The sequence below is a fragment of the Paroedura picta genome, chromosome 11, assembly GCF_049243985.1.
Source record: "Paroedura picta isolate Pp20150507F chromosome 11, Ppicta_v3.0, whole genome shotgun sequence".
In the NCBI taxonomy this organism is placed as follows: Eukaryota; Metazoa; Chordata; class Lepidosauria; order Squamata; family Gekkonidae; genus Paroedura; species Paroedura picta.
In genome coordinates, this window is record NC_135379.1 from 6,385,447 (window position 1) to 6,409,100 (window position 23,654).

At 41.1% G+C, this 23,654-nt stretch overlaps 1 protein-coding gene across 3 annotated transcripts; it reads right to left on the reverse strand.

Annotated features, from left to right (window-relative positions):
- Positions 1-329: 329 nt before the first annotated feature.
- Positions 330-23,248, reverse strand: PAXIP1 (PAX interacting protein 1). Of its 3 annotated transcripts, XR_013225301.1 has the most exons (22): positions 22,956-23,241; positions 20,400-20,534; positions 19,611-19,654; positions 19,123-19,186; positions 18,910-19,023; positions 17,611-18,246; positions 14,960-15,710; positions 13,676-13,770; positions 13,067-13,162; positions 11,772-11,909; positions 11,259-11,380; positions 10,428-10,612; positions 10,051-10,094; positions 9,646-9,713; positions 9,057-9,159; positions 7,877-8,045; positions 7,206-7,306; positions 5,768-5,902; positions 5,599-5,674; positions 4,378-4,442; positions 2,992-3,058; positions 330-1,898 (listed from the first exon to the last, which is right to left on the reverse strand). XR_013225301.1 is itself a non-coding variant. In XM_077302913.1 (21 exons), the coding sequence occupies exons 1-21, from the start codon at positions 23,043-23,045 to the stop codon at positions 3,047-3,049; spliced, it is 3,243 nt and encodes a 1,080-aa protein (XP_077159028.1). In that variant the 5' UTR covers positions 23,046-23,241; the 3' UTR covers positions 2,334-3,046. The 3 variants fall into 3 exon arrangements, 2 of the variants coding, with proteins under 2 accessions (XP_077159028.1, XP_077159026.1); XM_077302913.1 differs by lacking the exon at positions 330-1,898 and having other exon boundaries at positions 2,334-3,058; XM_077302911.1 differs by lacking the exons at positions 330-1,898; positions 2,992-3,058 and having other exon boundaries at positions 3,084-4,442; positions 22,956-23,248.
- Positions 23,249-23,654: the final 406 nt, after the last annotated feature.

Below are 23,654 nucleotides of genomic sequence, written 5' to 3' on the forward strand. Positions count from 1 at the left end.
AACTTTACCAACTGCCCCTGTGGCCTGATCCTAAACTAGCCTATTAAAATGAAAATGACACGGGTCACACTAGAGTTGAGCTACTGGCTTAAAACAGTATTATTCTGAAATGGCGTGCAAGGAAAATTGCTGAAGGGTTGCTTAGAGTAGAGCAATGCCTTATGACAGCATGTGTAAAAAAGGCCTATGACTGTGTCAAAAATACTATACACCTGCGGCCGGAGGACCCCGGCTACAGCCTAGTGAGCCTAATGGTAAATCCAGTCGTGAGGGGTGGAATAAAGGCTCCCAAATAAAATATATCAATATGAGGACAAGACACTGAAGCCTAGGTGTCAGGCTCTGTGCATGCAGAGGTATATCCTTTATTTTTTGGGGGAGGGGGGGAATCTTTTCATTATGTGTATTACATATAAAATTGTGTTTTTTATAAATTCCCCCTGGTGAAGCCTACACAATAATACTGAAACCAGCATTACTACTGCAGCAGCTTCAAAAACAAAACAAAACCACACATTGCTTCTATCTACAAATGGCTTCATACCTTGAGTTGGCAGATCTGGTCACATGAATCCATGACACTATAACCTTAAGGCTAGACTACTGTGCCCTGTAATGTACTCCACATGGGTCTACCCCTTAAAGGCAGCTCAGAAACTCCAGTCAGTACGGAACACTGCCGTTCAAATACTACTTGGAGATAGATAGAGCATAAACATCACATCCATTCTGCGATTGCTGCACTGATTACCAATGCAAGCAACACCTGTAGACTTACCACAGATCATTGGAACAGGAAAGGTAGGCAGGCAAGCTTACATCAAGCCACAAGAGTAAAAAGAAAACAGGCAAATGTGAGCTTATAATAAAGTGACGTCAGATTTAGTGCTGCGCTTCTCTGGGAACAAGCAGCGATGATCTTGGATCTAACCATATCACCAAGTATTAACCAGTATAACATTAAAGCAGCAGCAATTCCAATACATGGGTACTGGGACTAAATATTACAGGGAATCAACTTTCTGACCCCTCCACATCGGGCCTAAGGGCATGTTTACCACTGCCCAAATAGTATTCCCAACAGCTCCCCCCACACCCCCTTCTCTCATATTCATTAATAGCTATTTACCCTATGGAGAAAGTGGAAGAGAGCTCAGACACACACTGTACATTTCCCATCTGCCCACTGTCTTCCCTGCCTGGTTCCTGATGTACTATCACATGTATTCCATCTGCCAATGATTTCAACTTTGGGCCCATTGTTAAATCCTCTGTCCTATACCATGAATTAAGACCTGGTTAGAAATTGTGCTCAAAATTCTTTATAAGAATGATCATACAAAAGTACACTAAATGCGACAAGTACACAACCAAAAGTGGAAGGTGTCCCTACAAGCAGGGTGAGATAAGATATGAGAGTTCAACTGAGGAGCGAGAGGCTATTTATCACTGAGACTCAAGGGGAAATATCATGTATTTAAAGAGTACAAGTATGTGCATATCTTTCCCATATAATTTACATAAATCTACACAATGGTGGACCTGCTGTACTTCTGTCAATTGTGCAATCTTCCAGTACAAATACAAAAAATATCTTCACGAATTATAGAGGAGCTTAAAGGTTCAGCGGCCAAAGTTTTCTTTTTCGGTACATAAGCCAGCATTTAAGAAATCTTTAAATATTCTTTAAAGGGTACAGTTTCAACAGAAGGAAAGACTGGTTTGCTTTATCCGCAACAGTGAGTTTAACATTTTCAAAAGTGCATCACATCATTCCGGTCATGTTTAAACATTACACCAGACGACTCTTATACCTGAAGCTTCTTCACATGAATCATTTGCCATTATTTGGCTCTTCATTGGCAGGAAAAAAGCCCCTGAACACACACCTTGGCATGCTGATGAGGGAGACAAATGAAAAGTATTTTAGCCTATTAAAAAAACGCACCAAATTTCCCAAGCTGTGGCCAACACTAAATTATCAAGATCAGCCCACATTACAGGGAGAAGTGTTCTAATTTTAAAATAATGAGTGAAAGGAATCTGATGAACTTTGTCTTAAATTGGCTGTACACAAATGAACACTAAGCTAAAGCATACTTATAAGGGCTATCTTAAATGGGTCTACTCTGAAGAAAATCCCATCAAGTTACATAGGTAAATATGCATAATTTGCTACAGGCAAAACAGCCATTTGGGATCCACAATGCTCAACCTTGTAGAAACAGTATACTTTACTTTGGAATTAATTTTTAAGCATATATATTCGAGTTACAATTAAACAGGTTAACTATATATGAGCAATCACTTTGAATGAAATGAATACATTTGAATTCCTTTTTGCATATTTATTTCAGTAGAATAGCAACAAAACTTATCAGAACAGAGTAGTGAATTCAAGCTAGCTTCAGTAGAAACACACGTTACCAATAAATTCTGCATAAAATTTTTAATATTAAAACACAACTGGAAAAACAGAAGCGTATCTTACAATATTTGGAAGAATTATCAGAGTAATTTACCCTTACCAAAGAGTGCCACAATTGCACCATATTAAAAAAAATACTAAATTTTAAAAGAAAGCAGACATTCGTATTAAAAACGAGGATACTATCAATATAAAAGAAATGGAGCATAATAAAATAAAGTACAAAATATTTACTTCCATTAATTTAAAAACACCACAAGCCCTTTTTCTCTTTACATTCCAAATTTGATTTTGATTAAGAACCACCATTTGATAAAAATTCTTCCTCAAGAGTCAGAAAAAAACTAATCCGTAATATAAAAAGTAACCTCTTTCTTTCTAGCTTGTAGTATAGTACAAAAAACATAGTTAATTATGTTTTGTTAATAAAGTGTTGCACATCCTAAACAGATGCAGTTAACGTTTGCTTTCCTTCCTTGAACTGCCAGTCACCCATCAGCAAAGCAAGTGGAAAACAAAAACAAAACAAAACAAAATCAGAAAAGACTGCTTAATTGACCCACAGGCTGGAAAACCTCCAACAAGACTTCGAGAAGTTTGAAGCTGTAAGGCTTCCAGTCAGGTGAACTTATATGTATGATTGGCTAAGGAAAAAGACCTTGAAAATGGAGGACAAATTGTTAAAATAATTCCTTTAATGATGAAGCATCATCCTTGCTCATTTTTAATGAAATAGTCCAATACAAACATTTAGATTCACGGAATTATCCATAACTTGCTGTAGCTTAGTAGCTCATTAAAAAGAAGAAGGTTAAAAGGCAGGACCATTCTTCACAGCAAAAGATCTAAGCACTCACCCCTAAACTTCAGGGGAATCTCAAATCACAACAGGTACACTAAGAAACCAGTAAATATATTTTTCACAAATACATATGAGAAATGGCACCTGTATTGCGTAAGCATAAGGGAACCACGAGAGCGCTACACAAGCAGAGACAACAAGGGATGTTTTCCAGAACTATAATACAGCTCCATAACAGCACTGAGAAAGCTTTGGGCTTCAATGGCTACCAATACACAGGTGACACTCTCCTGTACGTTGCATTTCCAGTAGATCCTAGAGGCTCTAGAAACCGTGAACAGGTGTATGGGGGCAGTTTGTGAGGCATGAGGCCCAACAAAACAAAGATGATGAGGGGATGAGATTGACATAAGAATCGGGGTATCTCATTCTGGATGTGGTGGCACACCCCCCTAAAGGTTTTTAGCATGGGGGAACTACTGAACACAATGCTTCTGTTACTCTGTTAGGTTGTAGTGGCAGCCAGGGGTACCTCTCACCTGCCATGGTTCATGAGGCAGTTGTGACCTATCCTGGGCAGGAAGGAGCTTGTCATTGAGGGGCCATCTGGATTTTATTACTGAAATGCACTCTAGGTGGGGGCAACCCAAGAAAGGGCCACCTCAGTTGTGGTACTGAAAATTTAGAGCTTCCTCAGGGAGTTTTGTCTGTCTCCGTCTACCATTGTCTTCTGACAACGAGTGAAGACTTTGTTTTGTTTGGCATACGCTCAGTAGCCTTATTGCCCCTATTTCCTAATTGTAGTACATGTGTTTGTCTGTATTAGGGGTGTGCATTCAGGTCTACCAGAAGTGAAAATATACCTGAAAAATACCAGTAAGGTATTTTTCATGCATACTTCAGTTTCCTGAATGTATCCACGTTCTCAAGAAAATGCTGTTTCAATGTTTTAATAAATTTGCTGCCTTGGATACCTTATCCCAGTGGAAATGTGGCATAGAGATGCTTAGTGATAAATACAATTAAAATGTTAAGTTCATGAGGCCAGTCCACTCTGTGAATGTGGACAATTGTTGAGAAAACCAATTTGATGAAGTTTGGAAAGTTCACAGAGCTCACATTAAACTTTTAACTAGCACATGAAAGGATATGATTCATAATCCAGACTTTGAGTAAGAACACCAGTCAGAATAAACTCCGCATTGTGGACGTCTGCAAAAAGGAATACAAAATGAATGTAACCGAACACATCACAACAAAAGATTTGCTTGGAGAACCCCACATGGAATTTCCTGTATCAACTAACAAAGCGTCTGGAACCTGAGGTTTATATTCAGTACTTAAACTTACGCAAGTGACAGGGTGAACTGACGTGGCCACTGTTCAGTGGTGGCAGAGAGAAGGAGTGTGTCTATGTGCCTCTCTCTGAGAGAGAAGGAACTTTCCATCAATGAGGGTGCAACACGATGATGTAAGCCTACACACGGAGGATCCTTGCCAGCTGGGTCCCAATTACAGACCAGAACAAGCTGTGTCAGATCAATGAAGAACTGCAGCTGGTGAGCTGGACGAAGCATGAAAGTGGCTGCTTATAAACTGGACTTTTGCCAGGTATAATTTGGGATGTGCTGCCCTTTAATGGCTTAAGCATTAAGTGATAAATATACACTGCCGTACTAGGATTCTAATTTATTTCGAACAGTGAGACTGTTGTTTCATGATTGGGCTCCATGATAAAGTAGGGAGACATGCATGCCGTTTTTCACATCTTACAACAGTGTCTACCAGAAAAAGCAACTGCTACTGCAGTTTCTATTCTCTCCTTCTAAGTCTACCACAATAGGAAGGAAGAGGAATTGTACTGGATGTTACTTACATGATTCATAACTTATGAGTGAACTACTGCAGTTATTGGTACTTAAAAGTTTTTAGGAAAGTATAACAATTACGTCACATGTTTTATTTTTACGTGTAAGGTATTTCCTCAAGCTTTTTCTGGATATGCTTCTGTTAATGCAACATTAAAGTAATCCAATAACAGATCGAGTCTAACCAGCCAAATATCTAGCATTGCCTAAAACAGAACACTTCAAATTTGTCAATTACTGAGGGCTGGGCTAAACTACTCCCATACAGGAAATTTACCACAGGATGGCACCTAACTTTCCATGAGGGCACGAAAGAACAAATGAGTCAAAAAACAGTTTGCATAATCTTTTTAGAAGCTCTTAATCCTCCAATTATACATTCCCACTATGCCCAAACCACTATACTAAAAAACATGTATGTTTTCCCCTTAATCTAGCCTTGCCTTGTAAGCATTCAGTTACACTGCTAGAGCAATGTGTTACAAGCACTGTGCACATACCTATGCCTCTTGCAAAATATTCTCGACATAAGTGAAGATCATTTTCACAAGAGATCAGGATAATCTCCGACAAGCTCTATACGAAAAATATAAAACTGATTTAGTTTTTTTGGGAGTAGCCAAATTTTCTAACCTGAAGCTCTAGAGAAAACTATCAAGACCCACTCACTTTGTTTTGCTTGTGTTCCATAAGCTTCCGGAAAGAAGGCTGCTTGGACAACACCTTTCCCCCTGCACACTCCACGATAGCTTTCATGGTGGAAAGACTAGGGCAGATTCCAGGTGTAATATAAAAGTACTTCCCCTAAAAATTGAAGTGTATTTATAATTTAAAATATTTATATTCTGTCTGTGTTTGCAACACTGATCATATGTTTGCCCACATCAGTCCTTTTTTTTTTTTAACCAGTCCATTAAAAAAATATATATATATTACTGAAACCACCACAAATATCTAGCCCAGTCTGTTCATTACTCCTAGGTTATCCCTTCCCACCATCATTCTGTCTCTTTTCTGTTGTCAGGAAAGTTTTCCTTTGAGACAACAGTAAGTTGGCACAAACTATACCATGAATAGATTGGCCTTTTCACAACTTCACAGGATCTCAAAGCATTCAATCCCTTTTTTCATACACAGTATAAGGCCTTGATATGTTCCACGACTCTTTGTTAGTTACCTTCTCCTTCCCCCCTTAAGCCGAGGCAATGAACATGCATCTATGCAACAGTTAAGCTCCAAGGTACCAAGAAAAAAGATACAGGGATAACTACAACAAAGGATGCCGTCCCAATCTATTTGCACACATTCCCTGTTTGTAATTTATGTCTGTTTTAAAGTTTGCTCCTGCAAATGTAACTGAGCTTTTCAAGCTGAAAATTCAATTCTACACCTGGTAAGCACAGAAAAGGTTCTATATGGGCCCAAAGCACTTTTCCTGTGACCTAATATAACAAACACACATTATTATTCCTCATAAACCTGAAACGATAGGCTGGCATTGTTGCCAAGACTCAATGAAAGTCAAACCACCAGAGAGTAAAGCATTACAACTGCCATATTAACTCGCAAAATGTGTGAGTTTTCTGAAATCTACTGTGTAGGTCTACTCTAAAGTTTACTTTTTTACGCCAGAAGAATCAATTTACCCTTTAATATAATTGTTTTTCAATACCAGTCTAATACTTACCAAAGACACTAATCAGAAATTACGGTCTTAAACAGATCTGCAAACCATGATTGATACTAACTATGCTTTGGGGCAGTTACAGCCATTGCTCTGCCTTCAGAAGCTGCAATCTAATAAGAGATCATAACAAGCTTAAGAATAGGGAAACTGATAGGGAAAGAAATTCTTCTAAACCACAGTTTGCCTATTATATGTTCAAACTATGGTTTGAATGTCAAGCATGCTTTGGATTCTAAACTCTGGCTGGTGTAGACTAACATTTGGAAGATCTGAAATAAATCAGTAACCTGGGGTATGTTTTTATAGCTAGGTATATTTACACTTATTGGGGGGGATGCTAAAAAAATCATCATGAGAGTACAGTATTTAATCATTTGGCCATAGCATCATTTAGAACCAAAAAAAAAAAAAAACAGGTACCTTAAAGAGAGGTGCTACTTGAGCTCTCTTCAGAGACTCCTCTAAACTGAAACAAAACAGAACTTCAGCTTCTGCATCTCTGAGCATGTAGCTTTGTTCTTCTAAAATAGGAAACAAAGTAATATTTATACATCTAAGGATGCAAGTATTATATATTAGTGGGAAAATAATTATATATCCATCAGAAAAAAAGGGACCCATCAACAATCACTCCAGACCAGTTTTTTTTCAACCTTTTGACCACAGAAGTACTACTGAAATATTTTTCCGCCTCTGAAATACCTGGAAGTGATGTCAGCTGACCATGCCTCCCTTCCATGCCCCACCCCCATTCGGAAGTGAGAGGAGTCTCAAGCAAAAAAAGGGTTAAATGACTTGGACCCTCTCCTTCCCACCCCCTCCTGGCCTATCACTTGTCACTTTGGCAGGGGGTGAGCCAGGCTGCCCAAATAAGGGTGGAAATTTTTTTTGTATTAAAAAACCTTTTTCTTTCACAGGGTGGGAGGGCGCTTTCCAGCCTGTATTTTGAAACTCCCCATGCTGTAGTACCACTGAGGGGCCTTCACAGTACTATGTGGTAGTCAGTTGGGAAACCCTGCTCCAGTCACTATCAATGCATATATTTTAACATTTTCTCTTTATATCTCCTGCATTAACCAATCTTTACTTACCTATAAACTTCTGGCCCTTGAAGCATTCTTCTAACCATTCTGGAGTTACTATATGCTTTACAACAGAAATTGCAGTTAGGAATTTTACAGTTCGGGTCACTTTACTGGCTATTAAATGTGTGCACTTCTGGGCAGATTCTGCTACTTCACCCCCAAGAATGTAGAGTTTCTGAAAATTACCAAGAGAATAGATTAGAACCTCTCATACATTGATTGCCAGAAACCTAATGTATGGCAGCATGAACCAATTCTACAGAAACTCACTGCATCTGAGGCAATTTAAGGTGATAGGAAGGTTCTTTTTGAGATGGTCCAAGCGTGTATGTGATCTATCCCAGTGGTCCCCAACCTTTTTATCACCGGGGACCGGTAAACACTTGACAATTTTACTGAGGCCCGGGGGGGGGGGGGTAATCTTTTGCCGAGGGACATCGCGGCCTGAGCACCTGCTCCACTTGTTTTCCCGCTGGCGCCCCTGACTTCCCGCTGCCCACTGTGGGGCGCTGCCAGCAGCAGCTGCGCAGTGCCACGCCGAGGGGGAGCCCCAGCCACAGCGGCCGCTGGAGAGCACCAAAGGTGAGCCGGTGGCAGAGTGGCAGGGCAGCCCCCGAGACAGCAGCCGGGGAGGTGGACAAGGAGGAGCCGCGGCCCGGTACCAACAGATCTACGGACCGGGACCGGTCCCCGGACCGGGGATTGGGGACCACTGATCTATCCTACCATACTAGCATGCCTCAATTATGGCATACCTACAAAGTCCTCATTTTTCTTAATTTAAGACCAGTTCATAATTCCTACAAATGCATAGTCAGACTCTTTTCCCATTGTTTCGTAAACTGCAGTATCTGTGTCTTAATGGAAAAAGACTGAACAATGTGCCGCTAAAATAAAAATCATCATTTTCGTTAATATAAAAAGGAAATTAACCATTAATTATCTTCTTTAAATGCCTGGCAAGTAGAGTATCCAGGATCCAACAAACTAGTCTAGGCATATCCAAGTCACTCGACTTGTCCCGCTTGCGTATCGTTACACAGAACTACTTTCCAAAGTCTTAGGATACTGGCATTTTGCTAATTGTGCAATCTCCTGACCTTATCAGAACCACTAAGAGACAGTTTTATAAACAGAAGAAGTTATTAGAGTCTTTTCTTGTATTTAAGTAAAAGAAGAACTGTACCTTGATGTACTGATGAACCTGTGTCGGTTCAAATCCTGTGAAGAGCACCACTGGAGTCAATTCTGGTGTCAGTTTTTTAGTAGGAGTTGGCAAGTCTTCAATTCTACAAATATAAAATATTTTTATATTGAGCACAGAATTTTCAATGCAAAACTCAATCTGACAAATTGCAAGTCTGAAAAAGTCTAAAATCGGCCCATTTAGTACTGCAAATAACCATCTTTTGGTTCAGTTAGCATACCCTTTGGGCTCAACTAATCATGGGTAGCAGTACTTTTCAAAGCTAGTCACTGTAAGGGAAATCTTTTTTTTTAATTATAAGTGATGCTTCAAGATCTGCTCTATCCCTGTATGTGCTCTTCACATGTTCCTTATTATTTCTGTTGAACTTTAAAGCTTTTGAGTTTGAACATTCACGCCCAGTACTCCAGGACACTTATCTCCAGACCATCTACTCTCTCTCATATGCAGAAATTACTCAAGGTTAATGTCTATTAAATTAAAAACTGCCCTTATAAATTCTGGTACCAATATACTATTTGCAAACTTGAAACTGGATAGTAGTGTCTTTCTCATTTCTTTCTCTCACCTTGGCCGCTTGGTTGAAGGCTGAATTACTGATTCATTCTGCTTTGGTTTAAGAGGCAACCTCATACCCTGGAAATAAGGGGGGGGGAGGAGAGAACAATTTACAAGCAAAATTTGTGTACTGTTCCTTTTGTTATGAATTATATAAAGATTTTATAAAAGAACATCACAAGACCTGCTCAGGGCATGTTCAAGAGTATATGAGAGAAGCTCAATGTTTCAGTCAAGTCTTACAGCTAAGTTGGCAGACCCTCTGCAAGCACATTTCATAAGCAGTTTGCCAACTAGAATATTTAAGATCTAAGATCTCATTGATGCACCTGCTCCACAACTTTGACAGTTTGTTCTTCTTCAAACAATTTATCTATTTGCCACTGAAAAGGGGAGGATAAATAACCCAACATACCATGAGAAGATCTGATGATACCTTCAGTGGCACTCTCCAAGCATCTGGAAGCCATAAAACAAAACTGCAATTAAGAATTTTATAAGAAGGTGGTTTTTTTGTATCAATACCTTATTTCAGCCAGTCTCCTCAGACTATTCAGTAACATGTACAACCTAACAAGTCTGCCTGGCAACTACAAGAAACCCCTGCAGCCCCCACAAGGAAAGATGATGCATTGCACAAATTTGTTCTAGGTTCTACTTCGCCACTGATTCTGGAGTACCGGCAGCAGCCATTCAGTCACACCCAAACATCTGCTAAGTCCAACAAGACTGAGCAACAGGATGTTTTCAAGGAGTTATTGTTAGGTGTGCATGTCTGGCAGGACTACTCACCAAGAAGGTTGAGAACTAGATGCTGATTAGGAGCAAGTGGCTCTTGGAGGCTGAACACTGTGTATCGATTGTGCTGCATTTGCCGTAGTGCTTCAAAATTTCCAAGTAAGATATCGCAAAGCCATTGTGCGTTCACACATGGTATTCTCCACTCTTTGGCTTTCTCATACTTCAAGCCTGAAGGCCTTCACAGAAGCGAAAGCAACATGTAAATAGTATGTTCACACAAAAATATCCAGACCCTTCTGGATTTTATACTACTTTTCCAAGCTGTTATAATATTTATACCTTGAGGTTTCACCCAGTCATAAAGGCATAACTGGCTTCAAGAATAGTTCAAAAAGCAGGAAAAGTATACTATTTTGAAGACGGGCTTTAGTCTGAGGAAGAGTACATGCACCGGAAAGCTCACACCTTGAATAAATCTTGTTGGTCTTAAAGGTGCTATTGGACACAATTTTTGTTATTTTGAAGATTAAAAAATTGGAAATGATTTAGAGGCTGGCATCTTTTTTTTTCATCAAATATAACGCAAATTTACAATGCAATCCTATACAATTACTCCAGTCCAAGCCCATTAAAATAAATGGCCTTAATTTGGAGTAACTCTCTTTGGATGCACTGCTAGACTAGGATATGGTTTAATGGTAAACAGAAGTAAGCCATCTACTACGCTTGGAAATCCCAAAGAAAAATAATCTGCCTTAGTTTTTAAAATGATGTGCCGAAATATGCAGGACAAGACGCGCACTGATACTACCAGAATGATAATTTCAGAAATTTCAGATAATTACAACACACTATTGAATGCCACTGGGATACATTACTTACTCCTTGCAGATGAGAACAGTGTTGCTGCGACAAAGATAGCCAGTGTATTTTGCCCCTGCTATGTAGGCCATCAGCTTGAGATCATCTCTGTCACTATCGACAAAACCTGTCACTGAGATTATCTGGTAAAGGAGAAGAATGAAATAGTTTTAAATAACACAAGAGTTGAAATAAAAATGGCTCTCTAAATGTGGTCCTGGAGAATGCTCACCTTTTTTTCCACAGTTATTAATTGATTTGCTACTAGAGGAAATATCTCATCTTGATATATGATGTATTTAAGGCTTTTTAGGGAGTGGCGGGGGGACAAAAGTTACAGACAATGGAAATAAGCCTTAATGATTTTCAGGACTTATTTTTAAATATGGTGCATAGAACCAGCATGAAAAGAATCCCTAGTTTATTCATATAATTGTATTTATTTCAATAACCAGAAAAAAATGTGAGTGCTACAGATCTATGCATTTTCCAGACAAAATATCACAGAAACACAAATACAAAATACTTCCTTACATGCTGAGAACATGGCTTCCCTCCTGGTGGAAATGCGACTGGGAAATGAAGAGCTCGATGGGGAGGTATCATTTTCTTTTTCTTCAGCACAGAATTCAGCCAATGTGCAGTGACACATCTCTTCCTCTCTCTCAAAGCCTACATATCAGCAGCAAAACACTATCACTATAGATTGTAATTTACTACATTTTAACAGCAGTGTACAAAAATTAATGCTTTAAAGAAAGATTGTCAAAAGGTACTTTTGGTTTACAAAATATTCAATTACTTTAAAACCAGCATGGGGTGGAACCTGAGCTTCACGTAAACCTTGGGATTACAAGTCGCTCTTCTTATATGTGTTTACTGTCTAAGCTTGGGCAGGTTTCTTTCAGCTACAGCCCTCATATGGAAAATGACTTGCTTCACAAGGCTAATGAAAACTGAACAAGATGACAGTTCATTTTAGCAAAGTTGAGTGCTATTGTAAAGATAGGAGTTTCCCTTAGGAATAATTTTTTCAGATAACAGAATGAACTGCTGTACCATAATATTTTAAAATGTAGATAAGCGTGTTCATCTAGTACAATATTTATTGTATTCAAGTTTGTGTTCTGGAAAGTGTAAAGATCCAATCTGTTTTACAGTTATAAAATGATATTTTTTAAGACTGCAGCTTGACATATTGTTTATTTAATTTATTACATTTGTATACCACCCTTCTCTGAGTTTATCTATGGACACAGTTCCTTGATATATGATATCCTCTAACACAGAAACATCAAGACAACACAAAAGAAAATACTTCTTTACGCAATAAGTAAAGACATGCCAGGGGATGTAGTGATGGCCACAAGCACAGACAGCTTTAAAAGACAATTGGAGAGATTGATGGAGAACAGTGGCTAATGACTAAAACAGCCTTAATGACTAAAGGAACCTTCACACTCAGAGGTGGTAAGCTTCAGGCATATTAGTACTAGCAGGCAACATCAGGGCAAGATCTTGGCCTCTATGCCCTTTTGTTGGCTCTCCAGAGTAACTGGTTGGTCATTGCGTGTATCAAGCTGTGGGACTGTAGTGATTATCATACGGGCTCCCAGCAGCTGGGAAATATAGCAATACAAAGGTGAATCCACAGCAAGCTGCATATATCTAAGAAGGAAGCAGACCTTTTGCCATTGGTTTATTATTATTTTTCTCTTATATTTATATATATACTGCCCTCCCTTGTGGCTCATTTGTTAAAAAGAAAGGCTGTCCCTGGTAAGAGGTGGAAGTCAAAAAATAGGTCACTATGTACTCTCTTATCTTACCTGAGCATACATATTACTCAGTTGACTTTCACAGAGAAGATGTGTACATCGGCTTGTGAGCGTGGGATCTACTGTTCCACCATGTGTTTGGATTATCTAGGAAACCAATAAAAACTCTTTAAAATTTTCTAATATAGCAGCTTTCCTTAAGAATCCAAATTATATCTATAGCATAAACAAGCCACACACAAGAACGTTTCATAATATCAAAGGATCCATTAACAATAAAATGTGGACAATATTTTTAAGGTACAGGAAATTCCTGCTGTAGCCAGTAATTAAGAAAAGTACAATTTACATTTAAAGACATAAAGAGGGGGAACTGTATAGAAGGAAGAGGGTTAAGAGTATCAGAATATCATTGTACAATTTTCAAGAGGCAGATCATTAGGGCTTTAACATTTTTGTTTTATACTGCATTCGTTTATACAGCCGCAAGGGAGTGGCGGGATATAAATCTAATAATAATAATAATAACAACAACAACAACAACAGTATTAAGATCAATTCGCTGCTTTTTTCAAAAGGCACATTTTTAATCCAATATTTTGATTCAGAACAGCTCCCAAACAAATGAAACAAACCACAAAAAATAGGCCAGATATTTACCCTTTTCCATGTTGCCAACAGCTGTTTATCAGACATCTGCTCGGGATAATCAGCAATTGTAAATACGCAACCCAATAAGAAATATTCTTCTGGAACTAGAAAAGTTATACAAATGAACTTAGTATGAAATACTCTACAGTATCATCTTAGACAATAGCTAATGGCATAACAGAGACCTAGCTATGCATTTACACTTAGATTTCCTAATTACGGAAATTAGGAAATGACATTTTCCCTAACTACAGACTATTTCTAATGGGAGCCCTTCCCCGCTTCTGATTATTTCTTGCTACAAACTAGTCCCTCTACTTGGAATATTCCACCAGTACAGCATTCCTAGAGACTGGGACAACCAAGTGTGCAAACCATCCCAAGGCTGGTATAGGGGGATTCTCCTCCTAGCACTGAGAAAGCTCCATACAAACCAATATTGAAAACTTCTTGTTTCTGTGTACAAGTTGGTGAGAGCACTCTGGGTCTAATAGAAAATAGACTATGGATACACAAACTACTCAAATTTATTCAAGTGCATTTGAATGAAGTGCAGACTTTGAAGAATGTATTCCACATACCAAACCAATGAAAGGTCTTTAAAAAGAAGTTTTAATTGTAGAAATTTCAAATGCAGAACTGAAACAAAATATTGCATGTGGTCCAGCACTTGCAGTTAAACAGAATGCCCTCCCAACAGATTTTCAAAGTCTCCTGGTGATTATTCTTATTCAATTGACTGCACCCTCCCCAATAGGGGGATGTAATGTGATTTATAAGAGACTTTTTATTAAGACCAATTAATCTGGCAAACTGGGTTTGATTCCCCGCTCCCCCACATGCAGCCAGCTGGGTGACCTTGGGCTTGTCACAGCCCAGATAGTGCTGTTATCACAAGGCAGTAATATCAAGGCTCTCTCAGCCCCACCCACCTGACAGGGTGTCTGTTGTGGGAAGAGGAACAGGAAGGGGACTGTAAGCCACTCTGAGACTCCCTCGGGTAGAGAAAAGCAGCATATAAGAACCAGCTCTTCTTCTTCTAACTCAATAATATCAAAGATGCTGCTGCTTACAATACTGTAGACACATTCTGACTCAGACAGTATCAGAAGGTACAAGGATACTTTTTTTTTTTGCAGTCAAGTCAGCTGACCTGATAAGATTTTCCAAGCAAGAGACAGAGGGGGTTTTGCCTGCCTCCACCCAGACACTATAGTCAAAAATCCTTAATTACACATTCTGAATTTTACCGTAATAACCTTTGCACAAGAACAAATTGCGTTGATTACTAACTTTCCACAGAAGGATCATGCCCAAACAATTGATGTTGCTGCAGCTGCGGTGGCTGGGGATGTTGTGGTGGCTGAACTGGAACCTGGTGCTGGAGCGCCTGAGAAGTTTGACTCAAGTGTTGCGATGGTGGATTTTGAATTTGCTGCTGCTGCTGCTGCTGTTGTTGCATTCGCTGTAAGTGTTGCTGTTGTAGCTGTTGCTGCTGAATTTGCTGCTGTTGATGCTGCTGCAGCTGTTGCTGAAGGTTTTGCTGCTGTAGTTGCAGATGTTGCTGCTGTAGCTGTTGCTGCTGTAACTGATGCAGCTGCTGCTGCAAGGCATGCTGTTGCTGAAACTGTAACTGCTGCTGCTGCTGAGGGCGATGGATCTGCTGTTGGGAATGCAACTGCTGGGGAGGAAACTGGAGCTGCTGCTGAGAAAACTGGTGCTGGTGAACTTGCTGCTGCTGTTGAGCAAACTGATGAGGTGGCTGAGGAAAAGGCTGCTGAGCAACGGGAGGTTGCTGCTGGGGTGGCGGGGGTGGCTGCTGCTGCTGCTGCTGCTGCTGCTGCAACTGCATGATCTGCTGAGGCTGGAGGTGCAAGAGAGAATGGTGCTGCTGCTGTTGCTGCTGTGGCTGATGCTGCTGCAGTAAGTGTGCGTCAGGCGTCATTTTAACTTGACCAAGCAATACTGCGTTTGAATGTCCCTGTTGGCTGTGGTTTACCTGCTGCTCTAAAGTTTTTGTAGGTGCTGAAAGTGATTGTAAGATCTAGAAAACAAAGGTGATGTTTGTGATCTTCATATTTCTATGAAAATTTAAAAGCACAAATCAAAGGTAGACAGTTTAGGGGTATAGATCATTAGAGCTGCACAGGAAGGCAAAAGACCATTGATGCATTTTAGTGAAAAGCAGGTGTCTGCTGTACTTTTCTGCGGAAACTGACATGTATACTATTCATCAATGCTCTTTCAAAATTGCGGTTGTGGCAAAGAACTAATTGAACGTTAGGTAACTTTCACAGAAAGTGTGAAGACTCCAGAAAAAAAAGGAGCTTGTAAAACCGCTCTGAGCCTATGGGGAGAGTGGTATAAAAATATGAATAAATAAAATAAAAATAAATAAAATAAACTACAGTAAAAGAAATGCAGTCTTTTAATGCAAACCAGTATAAGCAGAATACCCAAAGAGGGGCATTTTCATAATCTAAAAGGCAGACAAGCTCAGTTTCAATTAACTACATATCTATCCATCTTTAAATTCCTAAGGACAGGCCCCACACTGATAGGCAACAAAAGCAGACAAGCAACCAACACAAGCAATCCCCTAATCTTGCAGAAAAATCCAATGGGGGGGACACACCAAAATGGCACAAGAACCCCATCAGTGACAAGGGAGAAAAATGGAATGTCCTATCCTATATAGGTCCCTCCTCATTTCTATAGGGGGGGGAAGCTGCATTCAGACACAGATTAGCCATTGTTAACCAAGTTATCCCACACTAAAGCATCCATATGCCAAATATCGCCAAAATTAGTTTCTAACTGGGACTTGCTATACTCCACAGAAGGAAGAGCGGCAAGGTACATACCCAATCAAGCACATTTTAACTTATACGTATCTGTATCCCATCCAAATGCTTCAGGGGAGGGTGGAATATAAATATAATAATTAATTAATTAAATAAATAATAGCTTGGTTTGCTATTACATAAAAGTTAAACCTGACTGTTTCTTATTGACAGCTTCTACCTGATTTAGAACCCTATCATATACTACAATTAACTGACATGCGACATGTAAGTATACATTAATTAGAAAAAAATTCTTTATGAAAACTGTAGAAGACCACTCATGCCTTCCACCGGTACAACCCACTGGCAAGCATAACTTAATCCCAGGAGTTCTGATCCTAAAACAATATACTTGGAAGTATGCCCCACTGATTTCCAATAAACCATCTTCTAAACAAATTTGCATCAAGTGCCTTTGAGTTTAAGAGAACTTGCTCCCAAATACATTACTTCAAGACTGCAATATTTAATAACTTGCTACAGTTTTGTGCTTTTTAGCCACCAAATATATTGAGATCCTAGTGGGCTGGGCAACTGAAAACAATACACTTGCATATCCTCTAGATCAGGGGCAATCAACCTGTGGTCCTCCAGATATTCATGGACTACAATTCCCATGAGCCCCTGCCAGCAAATGCTGGCAGGAGCTCATGGGAATTGTAGTCCATGAACATCTGGAGGACCACAGGTTGACTACCCCTGCTTTAAATATTCTACATTAAATGCTGCTTGCCGCCCTGAGTCTTCAGAGAAGGGCAGCATAGAAATTTAAAAATAATAAATATTGCACAATACTTATAACAACTGCTGGTGGCATGTGCCATCTTTGAAGAGACATTCCCCTTCACTCCGCCATCAGGCGATACTTTAAGATGATGCCTGTTCTGAGATTCCCACATCACCTCAATCCCCCCCCCATCTCAGCAGCAATATGCCTTGTTTCAAAAATGTTTTACTTGTATGCAAGTATAATTAACTAGAACTCATACAATTTAACAGTTAAGAGTTCTTTAATTAGGTGATTTCATAGCTCACAGTACTGAAGCAAAGGTTCACTCTCAATAAATGGTTCATTATTTTATACTTTAAAACACTTACATGTGCTACATTTGACGGCCTATTAACTTGCTGAATATCAGCATTATTAGTAATATTCCTTAATGTCCGAACTGCCGTACTCCACGTAGCCATCTTTTCGGGACGTCCAGAGCTTTGAGTATTTTGCACTGACGCCATTATGTTACTTCTAATTTCTGAGGACAAAATACTGCCTGGTACAGGTGGAACATTGGCACACAAATTAATCAAGCCAGAATCCTTCCCCGGAGGTAATCTGTGCTTTGCAGTAGCAGCCTGTGGAACTTCAGCAGGTGTCCAGTTCAAATTTCTCTCGTGCTTTTCAGGAGAGGAGTCTGAAGAATCATCAAACATCAGTTCTCCTTTTGTTTTATCAGCATCAATAGATTTAGGTGAAAAAGGTGGATCACCCAAAGGTGATCCTTCACGAGAAGATGCTGGACTTGATAATTTTTCATCTGTACTAGCATCATTTTGAGAATCCTGTTCTTCATTTTCCTCCTCCTCCTCTTCCTCCTCCTCCTCTTCCTCGTATATAATTAACCGAGGATGGTAGGATGCTTCATCTTTTTTGGCTTTATCAGAGATGGAATCTAAAACCCAGTCAGGTGTCACGATTTTAATATTCTCCCGTTTACATGCACATTCATATTTTTCCTGAGAAGAAGAAAATATTATATAGTTTTACCTTCCAATAGTAGTTATAACAAAATATTTAGATAACTGAAGACTAATTTTAAACATTTGTAGTGTTGAAATAAATCCTAATTGTGCTCTTCATTTTCTAATGTGCTAATGCCTAAAAGGGGGATGAATTATTTTCATTGTTTAAAATAACTATAGGAAATTAATCCGTGCAAAAGCAGCAGTTTTGAAATTCTCAGCAGTTACTTCAGTTGTTACCCATGCTTTCAAAACTTGAAATACTTCCTTTAAATACTACAAAAGTAATCACTTAAAAAATTTAAAGAACATCACCATGTGCCAGAGTGAACTCCTATAAGAAATTTATCATTCAAACCAAGATATGTATCTCTGCTAATTGCTAGGGATAACTGCTGCAGGAAGGATAAATGTATTGCCAAAAATGTTATTCTTATTTGTACAAATTCCAGTGGATTATAGGACAATGACTACTTAAACATTCAAGGCTAGCAGTTGGGAAGGCTCAGTATCACTGACATTTATACTCAGTACCTTCCTTCCTTCCTGAATACCCTAAACCTCTAAAAGGTTGGCAAGAGAACTCATGCTGATTGCATCTCAGCAAAGCCAAGCAACACAAAATAGTAGAACAAGCCCATGCAATAAAACTCTTACCCCTTTCGGTTCAGGTACAATCAAATGAGTGCATTTTTTATTGAGCCTCAGCTGGCAATCCCCGCCATAAAAAGTAACCAAGGCCCACAGAATACTTCGATCTTCAGAAGAAACCTACCAGAAAGACAAAGTTATTTTCATACCAAATGTTGAGAACCAATTAATACAGTCAGCTAGTTATCTCACATTCTAGCAGTCTAAATCCATTCTTACCTGAGATGGACAAGCAACAACTCCAAAAAAGATCTGGCAGGATTCTGGGGAGAAACCATTCACTCTGACAAGGAGAAGCGTCAAGGATAATATAAACACAATTAAATTAACTTTAAACATCCAACAGATTTTTTTTCCTAGCACACTGGCATGTCACAAATTAGAGAAATTATAGAGAAACCTGCAATGTGAAAACCCCACTGCCACTCTACACTATTGGCAACTGTCACGGGGAACTGACATAATGCCTGTCCCCTGACCTGGTACTTTTCTGCCCTCATTCCTATATGCCTAGAGAGCAATCAGCAATCTCAATCCTCAACAGGATTCACAAAGTAATATTTTTCTGCATGGAGAGTCCCCAAGCATGCTAAAGCCCCTATCTAGGCTATGACTGACCCTCTCAGGCAAGCACTCAAATGCAATGCTTCTTATTATGAAGAGAGATAACGCTGTTCTAGGACATTTTAACCAGGAAAAAAGGATACGGCAGGAGAGCTCCACATCGAACTGACAAAATCACCCAGGAAGGCTGAAAATAATTTTTTTACAATGCATTTGTTATGTTCAGACACAACATTAGTTCCTTAACAACAGCTTTGTTTCTATTTACTGGAAAATACGAAGCAAATTTAAGTTAAGGTAGACTTCTACACAGTGTAGTAAGATAGTTTTATTCTGGTAAACTGAACCTTGCAGCACAAAGTCCAGGATCTAATGAGCTTTAGCATGCCCAGTGGAATTTTTTGAAACACACACACAAAAACTTTTCCCTTTGAAAGGCAGATCCTCTATGTTATATCACAAGCTACTTTTCAAAATTTCATCACTTATTGAAAGGGTGTGCCGTCCAGTATAAGTGACAGCTATTCAAATAATACAGTAAAAACTTCCTGCAGTCCTTTGGATCTTAGACAGAGGATTTCTTGATTTTCCTTTAATTTATTTATTATTATATTTATTATAACTGCATACTCTCAGCCGGCTGACTTGTGGTGGTGTACAGCAATAAAATAAATAAAAACCATACATAAAAATATAACAATCCATTTGCAACCTCTGATTTGGACTGTCAATCACTACAGCATTAGACCCTAGGTGGAGGAACATGCTGAATCCTCTTCCAATTATTACTGTAAGCACCCCCTCTCCCTATATACTATACTTTTATGGGGTAAATCCACAGATATTGGAGTGAATAGCTCCTAAGCTCCCCTGCTCTAAAGCGGTTTGCTGCAGGAAACAAACAAACAAACAATAGTATGATACATCCTTACTTTTACTACAGGAAGATCAAATACTTCACGTGATTCTCCAACCTCTGGATTGTCACCATCTTCTGAAATGATGTGCGATGCCAGAGCATTATAGGAAACCTCCTTTGCCTTGCCATCTTTCAGAAGTCGAATTACCTAAAGAGACAACAAATAATTTTTCATTCCTTGCGATTTCAGATAAACATTGCTGTTAAACTATGCTAAAACACAAACTGCATTGTTCATTAGTCACCTCTCTCCCCAGAAAACATATTTTATGTATTTTCTGTGGGGTTTTACTGTTGTGTAACCCGCCATGAGATGGCTCATAGCGATGGGAAATATTATATAATAATAATAATAACAATAATAACAACAACAACAACAACTTAAATGTAAGATAATGAAAATGTTTATATATTTTTCGCTACCTTTCTCCTCTCCTCCATTTTATCTTCACAACAACTCAAGAATAGGCAATGCAAGGTATAAATTAACAGGAATTACAACTGTATTGTACCTGTGTATGCAGACTATAAGATCAAACAATCACATTTGGAGGTTCTCATGGTTCAGGAAAATTAAACAGTCCTAGTATTTATGATACAGGGTCCTAACTTTATGGTTTACACCCAACACAAATGCTCAACTATGAAATTATATAGCTACTGACAAGATGCAATGGCTAAGATATAAAGGGGTCCCTGCACTGAGTTCTCAGTGCTTTCCTCCAGCTGTAACCCACAGAGCCACAGTCCATGCCATTCAAGAGGGTCCTCTAGCCCTGAGGAATGGCTTTCCATGATTATGTTCTTCTCTGGCTCCAACCCTATTTGTTTGCCTTACTTCTTCATCTTCATCATCATCTATAAAACAAGAATGGTGGTGAGGTATATGGAACAGTTGTTTGAAACTAAACCACTATTGAAACTAAACTAAAATTGGAAAAACAGTTCCCAATAAAATATATTTACTGTTTAAAATGTAAACCTTGCTGAAAAGACAAAACAATGAGATTTGCTTCACTCCTACAGAAATTGGGCTATTTATTGTTCAGAACTGAGGAGATGCATTCTAAACAGCTCACACCCCAGCAGGGAACAACAACCCAAGCCACAGAGGAAACAAAGCGAAAGTATATGGTAGTTCCCCTTCTCACACTTGTAAGGAACAAGAGAAGGAACTTTTTCAGAGACAGACAGGAATATATCTATATTTGCAGAATGCACCTGTATTTACACACGAGTAACCCAGGGGGGAAGGGCCTTGTGTTAAAAACATTCTTTTTGTTGGAAATGTGTTACAAATATTCCCTTTGTGTGAATCATGGTCAAAATCAGGGCCAGTTCATACAACCAACAGAATGACATAGAATGACAGACTTTTCTTGGCCTACATCACTCAAAGCAAAGATGAGGGACTTGTATATTTGACTATTTCTTCAACCCTTCTGGCACATATAAAAACTCAACTCAAAGGAGAACATTTTTAAGCCTAGCCTTCTCCTTGACATTTCCCCCCACTCCCCATATAGCATGCATAATTTTGACATGGGGGAAACCCAACACAGCACAAGCCCCTTGGCAGCCTGATAACCTGCAGACCAAGAAGGAGGTGTGCCTCACCTCAGCCAGGGCCTTTTCAGCTGTGGCCCCAGCCTGGTGGAATGAGCACCCAGTTAAGACCCGGGCCCAATGGAAGTACCTAAATTCTGCAAAATGTTCCACCAGGCCTTTGGTCGAAGCCAAAACAAACTAGCCCCCATCACAAGCCTCCCTCTCTCCATCTCGGGGTTCCCCTCCACCGAGCTGGATTGGAAGACCAGCAAGCAGACTGGCAGATTAGGGAATTGAGCAGATGCAAGGGAGCCTCTTGCCTCTTATAAGTTTCTAATAATGTTTTAGACTGTGGTTTTATAGAGGAGGGAGACGGAGCCAGAAAGAGGACGGGAGGGGAGGAAGAAAGGCGAAGCTTGGCCCCGCGATGACGCCCCAATTAAAGTGACCCCGCTGGAGAAGCCAAGTCGGGGGCAGCGAGAGAAGAGGGAGCCCCGCAGGAGCCGCCTGGGGCTGGGAACGGCGTGAGGCGAAGGGAGCCCCGGAAGTCCTGGAGGCCGCCCCCTCAGGGCTAAGCCTGGAGCCCCTGGAAGGCGCAGGGCCTGTCAGAGGAGGGGGCGAGGCCTGCTCGGGGCCTTTCCCTCAGGGGCCCAAGGCGAAGCCGCGCACGAAGCGGGCCCGGGTGTCGAGCGAGGGGGGGGGAAGGGGGCGGCGGGCCCGGCTTTTCTACCCCCTCCTTCTGCGCCTCACGGGGCTCCAGGCCTCTCCGGGCCCTGCGGCGCCTCAGGGCAGCGCGAGACGGGAAAGGGGGGGAGGGCCGCGCCGGGAGTTCGAAGCCGTTAACGGCCGCACCTCCTCGCAGCCCCCCCCCCCGTAACGGTTTAGAACGCGCCCAGAATTCTCTCCCCCTCCCCCCGGAGTCACGCGCGCCGGCCGCTGTCAACGTTCGAAACTGGGGAGGGGGGGGGGAGTGGGACGAGCCATGGCGAGGTCCTGTGGAGGGGGGGGGGAGGAGGGCTACCTGGGGGTCGATGTCTCCCACCGCGTAGAACTTGACCTCCTTGAACATCTCCTCGGGGACCTTCAGCTCCCCCCCGTCTTCGCCCGCCATGGTCTCGCCCGGCTCGCTGCTGCTGTCGCAGCTGCGCCGAGTTTACGAGGGAGGCTTCCACTCAGCCAGCGGAGGGGGGGGAAGAGGAGGAGGTTCGGCTCCCCTCCCCTCCAAGGCCCCGGGGTCTCCCTCTCCCTGCCCCCTCCCAGCAGCAGCCGCCGCCGCCGAATCGCGGGAACAGGGCGCGCGCTGTGGGGCGCACCACGCCGCTCCCAGCGGAGGGGGGAGACGGAGGGAGAGGAGGGATGAAGCGGAGCTCCCTCCGCGCTCTGGCAGACGCCCGCTAATTGTCGGGGCACAGGGAGGTCGGGGGTCTCGAAACCTTCCGCTTCCACCGTCTCCTCTGGGGGGTGGAGCAGGCGGCCTGCGTGGCGGAACATCGCGCTCCCCCGATCGCTCTGCATAGTGGACTCGCCCAGGCCCCGCCCACTAACAAAACAACCGGTAGTAAAGGCGCCGCTGAAGCCGCCTGCTCCGTCCCCAGAAGCCCCGCCCCCTAGCCGCGTCACGCCCGCAGCCCCGCCCCGCGGCGCCTCTTTCCCGCCGTGACAGGCTGCGCGCGCTCCGACCGGGGCGGGCGGGGCTTGCCCGCGTCCGCGTGCTTATGGG

Bases quoted from the DNA above. Each gene is read 5' to 3' on its own strand.
- PAXIP1 (XM_077302911.1), bottom strand. From the start codon at position 23,045: ATGGCGGGCGAAGACGGGGGGGAGCTGAAGGTCCCCGAGGAGATGTTC. The intron at 19,024-19,122 runs GTAAGAATGGAT...TCTTTCTGGTAG, and splicing joins TTGTTGCTTGTCCATCTCAG to GTTTCTTCTGAAGATCGAAG. The intron at 9,714-10,050 runs GTATGTTGGGTT...CCTTATTTCCAG, and splicing joins TATCATCAGATCTTCTCATG to GGTATGAGGTTGCCTCTTAA.